Source organism: Cebus imitator, unplaced genomic scaffold (assembly GCF_001604975.1).
Source record: "Cebus imitator isolate Cc_AM_T3 unplaced genomic scaffold, Cebus_imitator-1.0 Scaffold21, whole genome shotgun sequence".
Lineage (NCBI taxonomy): Eukaryota > Metazoa > Chordata > Mammalia > Primates > Cebidae > Cebus > Cebus imitator.
The window spans coordinates 8465343-8477434 of record NW_016107336.1 but is presented as its reverse complement, the minus strand read 5'-3'; the positions used below and the strand labels follow the sequence as shown (position 1 = coordinate 8477434).

Below are 12092 nucleotides of genomic sequence, written 5' to 3'. Positions count from 1 at the left end.
ACTTCCTAAAACACAGATAATTTCCTTCTTTACTCAAAGTATTAATTAAATTGTCAACAACATATAAACTTAAGCTGTACAAGGCAAAAACTTACATGAACACAATCCTTCTAGGAGATTAAATTCCCCAAACCAAATGAATAAACATTAAAGTGAAAATAATAAAAGCACTTACACAACATAGTACTTTAAGATATCTGATTAAGATATATTATCTCACTATAGAGCTCACAGTGATAATTTCATTTATCGTCCCCCTTCATTCTAAGCCTCTAATTTGGCTGGACGCAGTGGCTCTCATGCCTGTTAGCCCTTTGGGAAGCTGGGGCAGGAGGGTGGCTTGAAACCAGGAGTTCGAGACCAGCCTGGGCAACACAGTGAGACCCTGTATCTACCTTTTTCTTTTGCCCTTGTTTAAAATTTATTTTTAAATTTTTGAGACGGAGTCTCGCTGTATTGCCCAGGCTGGAGTGCAGTGGCGCGATCTCAGCTCACTGCAACCTCTGCTTCCCGCGTTCAAGTGATTCTCCTGCCTCAGCCTCTCGAGTAGCTGGAACTACAGCTGTGTGCCACTATGCCCAGCTAATGTTTTGGATTTTTAGTCTGGCTCTGTCACCCAGGCTGGCGTACAGTGGCATGATCTCAGCTCACTGCAACCTCTGCTTCCTGGGCTCAAGTATCCTCCCACTTCAGCCTCCCAAGTAGCTGAGACTACTGGTACAGGTGCATGCCACCATGACTAGCTAATTTTTGTTTTACTTTTTTTGAGAGACAGAGTTTTGCCAAGTCTCTGTTGCCCAGGCTGGAGTGCAGTGGTGCAGTGTTGGCTCACTGCAACCTCTACCTCCTGGGTTCAAGCGACTCTCTTGTCTCAGTCTCTCCTGAGTGGCTAGGATTACAGGCACCTGTCACCACACCTGGCTAATTTTTGTATTTTTAGAAGAGACAGGGTTTCACCATTTTGGCCAGGCTGGTCTCAAACTCCCGACCTCAAGTGATCCACCTGCCTCGGCCTCCCAAAGTGCTGAGATTACAGGTGTGAGCTACTATGCCCAGCCAGGAAAAATGTTTTTTTTATTAAAAACAAACAAACAAACAAAAACTAAACTGGGCATGGTGGCTCGAATCTATAATCCCAGCACTTTGGGAGGCCGAGGCGGATGACTGCTTGAAACTCCATCTATACAAAGAAATACAAAAATTAGCCAAGTGTGGTCGTGCATGCCTATAGTCCCAGCTACTAGGGAAGCTGAGGTGGAAAGACTGACGCCAGGGAGGTCGAGGCTGCAGTAAGCCTTGATGACGCCACTGCCCTCCAGCCTAAATACAAAAATTAGCCAAGTGTGGTCGTGCATGCCTATAATCCCAGCTACTAGGGAAGCTGAGGTGGAAAGACTGACACCAGGGAGGTCGAGGCTGCAGTGAGCTATGATCACACCACTGCACACAAGCCTAAGTGACAGAGTGAGACTCTTTCTCAAAAATAAAATAAAATAAAACACATCTCTAATTTACTTGCAGGTGGAATCCCAACTAGCTATCTTAAAAGGACATTCAATTTCTCACATACTGGAACAATCTGGAGTTAATCAATATGAATTTGCAAAACTAATCTCTGCCCTGCAAAAAGTCTTTCCTCTAAACATAAATGTTTCTCTACTGTTACTTATTGCTCCCGAACATAAGTTATTATAGTTGCACTTCCATATATGACTTTTAATAAAGAATATACTACACAGTGCTAAAAATATAATAATACAAAAATAAAACTGCTCTGATCAAAACTAATTGTGTACAGAGAAGGCCATGCAATATTAATAACAAAGTGGATATTCTAAACCATTCTTGGGAGGACTTCTGTTCTGACTTCTTTTCCTAGTTGTGGTGACAATTTTAGTGATTCATCCATAGTGTCTTCTCCTATTACTAAGGCCATCAAAAATAATCCAAATGGCTAGATCTGAAGATGCAACAGATGAAAACAAACTGGCCCGTGATGGGATGGAACTAAAAACTTACAATAATAATCCATACCTTCAATCCCTAATAGCCAGAAGGTGTGCCAGATCAGTTTTAAGATAAAGGGATCATCATAATTAAAATATTGGGACTATTTTTGTTTAGCAGATCTTTTCCCATATATTATACACTGCCCAGGTAAATATAAGCCTTGCCTCTGCCAAGTCGGAAACAACATGTACAATAGGACAAAATGACCTCCTCAACATAAACAAGTAAACAATTTTTTTAAATCCAAAATAAATTTGTTTCTGAAGTTACAAACTGCTTTGTTCAGCATACCTTCTGTCCTGACTAAATAAAACAAATTTTATGAAATTTTATTTGGAGTTTACAGTTATTCCTTTTGGGATTTGTCCTCTGATTTTATTAGCGTTTTGGGCTTGTTTTTACTGTTTTTTAGGTTACCCTAAAGTGTTTTTCAGGAGGAGGAAAAGCACAAAGATATTATTGGTGGCAAGTTTTCTACCTGTAGCACAAATTGTGTGTGTTCATGAAGTTATGGCAAACAAAAGTCATCTTTACCATTTTTTTTAAAATTACGAATTCAGAACTTTTTTAGAAAAAAGAAACAGGACTGGCAGCATATTAATATGGAAAATACTTAATCTCCCCCCCCCTTTTCCTCTAGGGGGCCCCTAAAAGTACTATTTCTAAAATCAGTTAATTTAAAAAGAAAATGTTAAACTTTACAATCTTTCTCTAGTCCCAGAAAAAAGTAACTCCCTGGTTTCCAGTAAATACCAAAGAAAGGCCCCCAACACTTAAATTTATGAACAGATAAAAGAGAATAAGCAATTTCTAATTGCTTCTTGCATCTTTAAGAAGTATAAATTCTGCCTAGAACTGTTTATCAGTTAATAATTAACCAATAAGAAAGTTGTCTTTTAAAAAGCAAAGTATAATTAAATAAAGTCTTTCAAAGACATCATTCATCTCTTCCTCTAATGGTATACTCAAATCATAAACTACCGAAGTACTATGTATGAAAAACTAGCGAACACTTCTTTAACCCCTTTAGCTCTTATACTTCTCTGAAACTGCTATTCAGCAGGAGGAAAGCCTCAACATTTGTATCACGTATGGCAGGCATGCAAGGTAAAGCCTCCAGGTACCATACCTTCCCAATGTTTATACGCATCCAAAAAGCACAGCAAGAGCAGGGGGTGGGTAGCAAATGAAAGATACAAGTATCTGGTAATTCTGATACAACGCATCTTTCCCCTATCTCCTATGGATCCTTCCCAAACTGAAATTCAAAAGGCTTCCACCAACTGCCATTTGGAGATGATCTAAGCAGGGACGTCAATGTAAACTGGCCTATTTTCATAGCTACCACGGGCAATCATGCGTCCAAAATAGCCTGGTAATCCATAAACTCTGTATCATTTACTGAAACCAAAGTAAAACCCTCCAGCATTGAAGGAAACCCAGCTTAATGCAGTTCTTTCCACATTATGTTATCAGACCTTCTCTAATCAGCAGGCTACACAACACTATTCTTATGCCAGCAGATGGCATGGCTCCTGACCCCTGCGCAGCAGCTAGCAGACCACTGTTCCAACATACACGACTTTCTGACTGGCTTCAACTCTTTAATGTTGCCATACTTACCAAGAATGAGAATGTTAACAAATGACTTTTTACATTTTCATTTATTTTTCTGACACAGGGTCTCACGCTATTGCCCAGGGTGGAGTGCAGTGGCTCTATCTGGTCTTGTTTCAACCTCCACCTCCTGGGCTCAAACAATCTTCCCACCTCAGCCTCTTGATTAGCTGGGACTACAGGCAGTCGCCACCACACCGAGATAATTTTTTGCAGAGATGGAAGTCTCAGTCTCACTATGTTGCCTAGATTGGTCTTGAACTCCTGAGCTCAAGTGATCCACTCACCTTGGCCCCCAAAAGTACTTGGATTACAGGTGTGAGTCATTGTGGCCGGCCAACAAATGCATTTTTGAAACTAAATTTTTTTCCCAGTGGTTAAAGAAGACTACCTATACATTCAATGATAGTTAAAAAGAGAATGATGATGGCCAGGTGCTGTGGCTCGCACCTGTAATCCCAGCACTTTGAGAGTCTGGTAAGTGGGAGGCCACCTACCTCCCCCCTACCTTGGGAGGCCAAGGTAGGTGGATCACCTGAGTTTAAAACCAGCCTGGGGAACATGGTGAAACCCTGTCTCTACTAAAAATACAAAATCAGCCAGGCATGGTGGCACGTGCCTGCAGTCCCAGCTATTTGGGAGGCTGAGGCAGGCGAATCGCTTGAACCTGGGAGGCGGAGGTTTCAGCGATCCAAGATCGTGCCATTGCACTCCAGCCTGGGCAACAAGAGAGAAACTCCGTCTCAAAAAAAACAAATAAAATACAAATAAATAAATAAAAGAGAATGATGTCTTATGTATGTTTCCAAGTTTCTTTTTCTTTTTCTTTTTTTTTTTTACATTCCATGTAGTAAGTGGAGGTAAGATAGGGTTCAAAAACATACCAAGCGGCACTCACCCCCTTATTGGCAGCAATGCAGCATTCAGCCAGCCGTAGCCAGAGGCGAGGATTTGCGTGATAAACCTGAACAGCTTCAATCAGGCATTCGAAGGCAGCAAGAGGCCTTCCAATGTGAAGAAGCTGAATTCCACAGTTATACAACAGCTCATATCTCTTATTGGTTAGTAACGTACACATGGGTCTTCCTGAAAATTTTTTGCCTAGTGATAAAAATTAGATAAGAATAAATCATTAGATTTAAAGGTAACGGTTACCTTGAAAACATTTATTCCATTAAGTACTTAGACACTACCATGTTTGACACCAATAATCCTGATCTGATAATAGCTCTTACCAATGGTGGTTTCCATCCTCAACTCCACAAATATTCTCCAGAGTCATCTCAGTTATCTATGCTGGCAGAGCCAGAGATGTCTCTTCTCATTTACCAGCTACTCAGTCAACAATGCTCCAGGAAGGCAAAGATAAGAGATAGGACCCACTCTCATTCCTTTGAATCTTATACTGCTTTTCTACATTTCTACTTTATTCTCTTTTATTGTTTAATTTTTACTTTTATCTTTGTAGCAATGGGGTCTCTCTATGTTGCTCAGCCTAGTCTTGTACTCCTGGACTCAAATGATCCACTGTGGACTCCCCTAAATGTTGGGATTACAGGCATGAGCCATCTTGCCCAGCCAACATATTTAGAGTCTGTAAGAAGTTTCCACTTTTTGAAATTTTCGGCTGGGCATGGTGGCTCATGCCTGCAATCCCAGCACTTTGGGAGGCTGAGGTGGGCAGATCACAAGGTCAGGAGTTCAAGATCAGCCTGGCCAACATAGTGAAACCAAATCTCTACTGAAAATACAAAAATTAAGTGGGCATGGTGGCACATGCCTGTAGTCCCAGCTACTCAGGAGGCTGAGGCAGGAGAATCACTTGAACCCGGGAGGTAGAGGCTATAATGAGCCAAGATCGTGCTACTGCACTCCAGCTCGGGCAACACAGTGAGACTTTGTCTCAAAAAAAAAAAAAAAAAAATTCTTTTTTCTTCATCTTGGTTAACCATTTTATTATCATGTGTTATCACCTATTTATTCAGTATTACAGTCCACTTTGATTTAGAATACATTTGTCATTAAATAGATTATTATTTTTAAAAGCTAAATAATTGCTTGATTTTAGGCATTTTGGATCAAGGATCCACATGATGATGAATATTAAAGGATAAACGTTAAGAATTTGCTTAAAGACTGTCAGATGCTAACCAACAGTATCACATGCAAAACTCTGCAAAGAATCTATAATAAGCTGGGCACAGTGGCTCACACCTGTAATTCTAGCACTTTGGAGGGCTGAGGTAAGAGGATTGCTTGAGCCCAGGAGTTCCAGACCAGCCTGGGAAACATGCAAAACCCTGTCTTTACAAAAAACACAAAAATTAGCCAGATGCAGTGACACATGTCTATAGTCCCAGCTACTCAGGAGGCCGAGATAGAAGGGTCACTTGAGCCCAGAAGGCAGATGTTAAAATAAGCTGAAATTGCACTACTGCACTCCAGCCTGGGTGACAGAGCTAGGCTCTGTCTCAAAAAAAAAAAAAAAAAAAAAAAAAAAATCTATAATAAACCTAGTTTGGCACCGTCATGTTGTGACTAATCAAACATTCTGGTATATAATATTAACCATAGGGAATAACTCATTTTCAAATCCATGAAAAATGGAATGCAACTTAAATTTCTGGATAATTCAGAATTACTCTTAACACCTTGTAATTGCTATTCAAAGTAGCAATATCTACTAAAAATCCCCAGAGCCAAGCTTGTTGTATAAGATCAGAGTTAACTGTTTATAAGTCTACAAGGCGGGTACTTCAACCACATTCATGCTTTTTAAATCATGCTCTTCTGAAGTAATAAATACAAACTGTCTCCTAGTACTGGGCTTACCTGGATCAGTGCTACCTGCACTCAGCTGTGCACAGACATTGTCATTCTCCTGCAGAGCCTTTTTAAAGTAGAATAATCCCAAATTGTGCTTGCTCATGGCAAAATGGATGCAACCAAGGTTATTCCAGAACATGCATCTCAAGCATTCACCTGAGAAAAATACAAAAAAATGTGTCCACAGAAAAATTTTAATGTTGATGTTCCTCAGACAAGTATTGGGCTTGTCTTTGTTGGGTTAACTCTGTTACCATTCCACTTACTATCTAAAGAACAGTTAATAAGGCATTTGAAATTTAGGAAACATCTGAAAAATTTAAAAACTCCTTTTAAAATCTCTTACTAAAGGTGATAAAAATTATTTTTAAAAACCAATCCTATTTTGTTAGTCTAATTTTGTTCTATATTTTTTCCTTTTTAAAAATAATTTTTTAAATAGACAGGGTCTCTCTATATTTCCTAGCCTGGTCTTGAACTCCTGGGCTCAAGCAATCCTTCTGCCTTTGCTTCCCAAAGTTCTGGGATTACCGGCATGGGCCACCATGCCCAGCTAATTTTTAATAACTGTAGACAAATGATACAAAAATGCAAAAAACAAAAAATATTTCTCAGTAATGTAATGTTTACGCATTGTATCTACCAATGAAATATTACGTAGAAATCAGAAACAAGGAAGCAAGTATATACAGAAACTGCCAAAGTATATTAAATGAATAGCAAGAATATATAGAAAAGAACAGAGTGAGGCTGGGCACTGTGGCTCATGCCTGTAATCCCAGCACTTTGGGAGGCCAAGGTTGGTGAATCACTTGAGGACAAGAGTTTGAGACCAGCTCGGCCAATATGGTAAAACTCTACCTCCACTAAAAACACAAAAATTACGCCGGGCGCGGTGGCTCACGCCTGTAATCCCAGCACTTTGGGAGGCCCAGGCGGGTGGATCACGAGGTCAAGAGATCGAGACCATCCTGGTCAACACGGTGAAACCCCGTCTCTACTAAAACTACAAAAAATTAGCTGGGCATGGTGGCGTGTGCCTGTAATCCCAGCTACTCAGGAGGCTGAGGCAGGAGAATTGCCTGAACCCAGGAGGCGGAGGTTGCGGTGAGCCGAGATCGCGCCATTGCACTCCAGCCTGGGTAACAAGAGCGAAACTCCGTCTCAAAAAAAAAAAACACAAAAATTAGCCAGGTGTGGTGGAGGGCGCTGATAATCCCAGTTACTTGGGAGGCTGAGGCAGGAGAATTACTTGAACCTGGGAAGTGGAGGCTGCAGTGAGCCGAGATCCTGACGTTGCACTCCAGGCTGGATGACAGAGTGAGACTCCGTCTCAAAAGAAAAGGAAAGAACAGAACAGAATATATAAAATCCTTCTTATGTTTGTTAAACCATAAGTCTCTACCAATTTTAATTCACATTTCTTTAAATACCACAGTGGCTAAGCATCTTCTCATGTTTGGGAATTTGTATTTTTTAGCCTGTATGTTGCCTCTTCTTGTCTTTTACCCTTATTTTTTTTTCCTTCCTCTGAGACAGGGTCTCATTCTGTTGCCCAGGCTAGAGTGCACTGGCATAATTAAGGCTTACTACAGCCTCAACCTTCTGAGCTCAAGCAATCCTCATGACTCTGCCTCCTGAGTAGCTGGGACTGCAGGTGTGGGCTACCATGCCCAGCTTAATTAATTAATTAATTAATTAATGAGATGGAGTCTTGCTCTGTCACCCAGGCTGGACTGCAGTGTTGTGATCTCGGCTCACTGCAACCTCCACCTCCTGGGTTCAAGTGATTCTCCTGCCTCAGCCTCCTGAGTAGCTGGCATTATAAGCGCCCACCACCATGCCCGGCTAATTTTTGTATTTTTAGTAGAGACGGGGTTTCACTATGTTGGTCAGGCTGGTCTCAAACTTCTGACTTCATGATCCGCCCACCTTGGCATCCCAAAGTGCTGGGATTACAGGTGTGAGGCACTGCACCGGCCAATTTTTTAAATTTTTTGTAGAGACAGGGTCTCACTATGTTGCCCAGGCTGGTCTCAAGCTTTTGGAATCAAGTGATCCTCTTGCCTTGACCTCCCAAAGTGCTGAGATTACAAGAGTGAGCACCGTTCCTGGCCAATCTATTTCTTTATTTGGTTACAGATGTTTTTCCTGTTGGTTACTAGTTGGTTTATATGTTAAAGAACCCTTCTGTCACATCTTTTTCAAATATTCCTGCCCACCTCTGTTTGTCATCTGTTTTGTGACTTGTTTCAGTATGTGTATACGCGTTTACATTTTTAATCATACATTTTAATGTGGTCAAATTTAGCAATGTTTTCTAAACTCTATGGTACTTAGATTTTGGAAAATGTTTATTCAAGCCTTCCCCATCACAAAATTAAAATATTCTTCCAAGTTTTATCTTACTGCTTTTATTTAATTTTACATTTTAATCCTTAATCTCTCTGGATTTTATTTTGGTGTAATGAAAGTAATCTAAGCTTTAGTATTCTTTTTCTAAATGGCTAACCAAACATTCCAAAACAATCTTTGCCCTTAATGGTATAAAATGCCTGACTAAAATGATAAAATTAATAATCATTAATAATTTATTGCTTAACACTAAAAACTAAAGGTAATCTTCTGACATAATTTTAAATTAAGAAATTACAATATTTAAAAGACAAAAACTAGGCTGAGCTCGGTGGCTCACACCTGTAATCCCAGCACTATGGGATCCTAAGTAGTTGGGATTACAGGCACACATTATTGTACCTGGTTAATTTTTGTATATCGTGTAGAGACGAGGTTTCTCCATATTGGCCAGGCTGGTCTCGAACTCCTGACCTCAAGTGATCCATTGGCCTCGGTCTCCCAATGTGCTGAGATTATAGGTGTGAGCCACCACACCTGGCCATCTTTATTTATTAATTTATTAATTTTTAGAGACAAGGCCTTGTTCTGTTGCCCAGGCTGGAGTGCAGTGACATGACCATGGCTCTATATAGCCTTGAACTTCTGGTCCTCCTGCCTTGATCTCCCAAAGCATTAGGATTACAGGCATGAGCCACCACTTCCAGCTCCTGCCTCCATTTTAAAGATTGACAATGACATCTACATCAAGAAAATCCTAAGCAAAGTTTTCTCAAAGTGTATTATCTTTTCAGTTTGAGGGATCATTTCATGTTGCGTAACTGTTAGTGGGCTCCTGAGGAGAAACTACGAAAATGAAAACAAAAAACTAAAATTGAGCAGAATTAGAAATGGGTATTCAGAAAAGGAAGAACACCCTCAAGAGAATCTAAGGAACAAAGTGCCCTTCTCCATCCTCCATCATTCCAGTGAACTGAACGGGTAAATGGGGGAAGGTCTGAGTGTGTTGGCATGTATACTCGTATGTGTATCTAAATAGAATCCAAAACAAAACAAAATAAGACAAAACAAATCAAAAACCATATAGTTTGCATTTTAAACTTGAGGCAAAACACACATTTTCAATCGTTTATCCTCATTTCTTGAATAAATGATTTTCCTTTTCCTGCTCCATAAAATAGTAATGATATAAACCTAAATGACATTCACAATTTTTACTTTCATGTTACCATTAATATCAAGGGATTTGTAAGACTTTCTAAATAGAAGCAAGAATATGTAATAACACTTATCTTCCTAGCTTTATAGAAAGATTTTTGATGTAGTTAATGATCTGAAGAAGTCATATTAATTGGGCAAGTTACTGAAAAAAATCGTATTATTAACTGCCTTTATAGCAGAAAAAAATAAGAATGTTATATATTTACTTAAAAGGTCTCAAAGCAAAAATCCAAGGACCTTATAAAAACAAATGAAAGAGCCAGGTGCAGTGGCTCACGCCTGTAATCCCAGCACTTTAAGACACTGAGGTGGGCAGATGACTTGAGGTGAGGAGTTTGAGACTGGCCTGGCCAACATGATGAAACCCAGACTGTACCAAAAATTAGAAAAATTAGCTGAGTGTGGTGGTACATGCCTGTAGTCCCAGCTACTTAGGAGGCTGCGGTGGAGAATCACTTGAACCCGGGAGGTGCAGGTTGTAGTGAGCCAGGATCGTGCCACTCGCTCCACCTTGGGCAACAGAGCAAGACTCTGTCTCAAAAAAAAAAAAAAAAAAAAAGCAAGTTGGCTAAAGAAAAGTGATCTGGGTCAGGCACAGTGACACACCTGTAATCCCAACACTTTGGGAGACAGAGGTCACCAGATCACTTGAGCCCAAAAGTTTGAGACCAGCCTGGCAACATAGTGAGACCTTATTTTTACAATAAATAAGCCAGGCATGGTGATGCATTCTTATAGTCCCAGCTACCTGGGAGGCTGAGGCAAGAGAATTGCTTGAGCCCAGGAGGTCGAGGTTGTAGTGAGCTGTGATTGTAGCACTGCATCCAGCCTGGGTGACAAAGCAAGTTCCTGTTTCAAAAAGAAAAAGAAGAGAAAGAGAAAGGAAAGAAAAAGAAAAAAGCGATCCAACCTGGAAAAGTATCTAAAAAAAGCAAAGAAAGCAAAGTAAAAGCAAGAAGTAATGAGGTTTCTTCTAAAGTAGAGACAAGAATTCCTGGAATTTTTTTGCAGCAGAAATATTAAAATATTTTCATTGAAAAATTAGCATATGGCTGGGTGTGGTGGCTCACACCTGTAATCTCAGCACTTCTGGAGGCCAAGGCAGGCAGATCACCTGAGGTAAGGAGGTCGAGATCAGCCTGATCAACATGGAGAAACCCCGTCTCTACTACAAATACAAAATTAGTTGGGTGTGGTACTGCACGCTTGTAATCCCGCTACTCAGGAGGCTGAGCCAGAAGAATCGCCTGAACTCAGGAGGCAGATATTGCAGTGAGCCAAGTCTTCCACTGCACTCCAGCCTGGGAGACAGAGTGATACTCCGTCCCCACCAAAAAAAAAAAAAGAGCATACAGAGCCAAAAAAAAAAAAAAAGAAAGAAAAAAAGAAAAATTAGGATAAATCACTCGAAAGACCAGGTGTTGGGAGGTGGACAAGTAAGAAGGGGTAGAAGAGGAAGATAAAAAAGTTAAAATTTCACAATTTTCTTTTACCTGTTTTCATGAATCCTGGATGCTCAGCAATGTTTGAACTATTCAATAGCTTCACTGCTTTTCGATAATTACCTCTTAAGTACTCAAAATTGCTTTTAAGAAAGAGAGAGGGTGCAGACTGTAGAGAAAATATAAACATTACTTATAATTGTTTTCAGACGCCTAATGTAGGATCTTAATTATACTGTCGTACTGACATGTGCTCAAAGCCATAAATGAATTAATTAAGTCACAGTCACAAAAAACTATATAGTCTCTAGATTTTTCATTGCTCTCACAATCTAAAAAACTGAAACCTATCAGAGAGCACTTTATAAAGAGAATTGCTAAGGGTCTACCTGAAAAAATTAATATAGGTATAAGTATAAGAATATAGTCTGTACCAGCCTGGCCATCATGGTGAAAATCCTTCTCTACTAAAATATAAAAATTAGCTGGGCGTGGCGACGCATGTCTGTAGTCCCAGCTACTTGGGAGGCTGAGGCAGGAGAATCCCTTGAATCTGGGAGGCGGAGGTTGCAGTGAGCCAAGATCATGCCACTGTACTCCAGCCTGGGTGACAGAGCAATA

The 12092-nt window shown here is 40.2% G+C and overlaps 2 protein-coding genes across 5 annotated transcripts in view; one reads left to right on the top strand and one right to left on the bottom strand.

The window, feature by feature from the left end:
- The window catches only part of LOC108298846 (40S ribosomal protein S15-like), a gene marked incomplete at its 5' end in the record, with an annotated part of 3227 nt that extends 566 nt beyond the window's left edge, over positions 1 to 2661 (top strand). The window contains one exon of the mRNA XM_037735978.1: positions 2651 to 2661. Within this exon, the coding sequence (XP_037591906.1) occupies positions 2651 to 2661 (11 nt within the window). The remainder of the gene's footprint in view (positions 1 to 2650) is intronic.
- CNOT10 (CCR4-NOT transcription complex subunit 10) overlaps positions 1 to 12092 on the bottom strand; it is a 96807-nt gene that overhangs the window by 48096 nt on the left and 36619 nt on the right. For all 4 annotated transcript variants that reach the window (XR_005198937.1, XM_017521687.1, XM_017521688.2 and 1 more), the window contains 3 exons: positions 11523 to 11640; positions 6460 to 6609; positions 4526 to 4728 (listed from right to left, as the gene is read on the bottom strand). Coding sequence is in view for 3 of the 4 variants with exons in the window: in XM_017521687.1 (XP_017377176.1) it covers positions 4526 to 4728; positions 6460 to 6609; positions 11523 to 11640 (471 nt within the window). In the remaining variant the exon portion in view is untranslated. The remainder of the gene's footprint in view (positions 1 to 4525; positions 4729 to 6459; positions 6610 to 11522; positions 11641 to 12092) is intronic.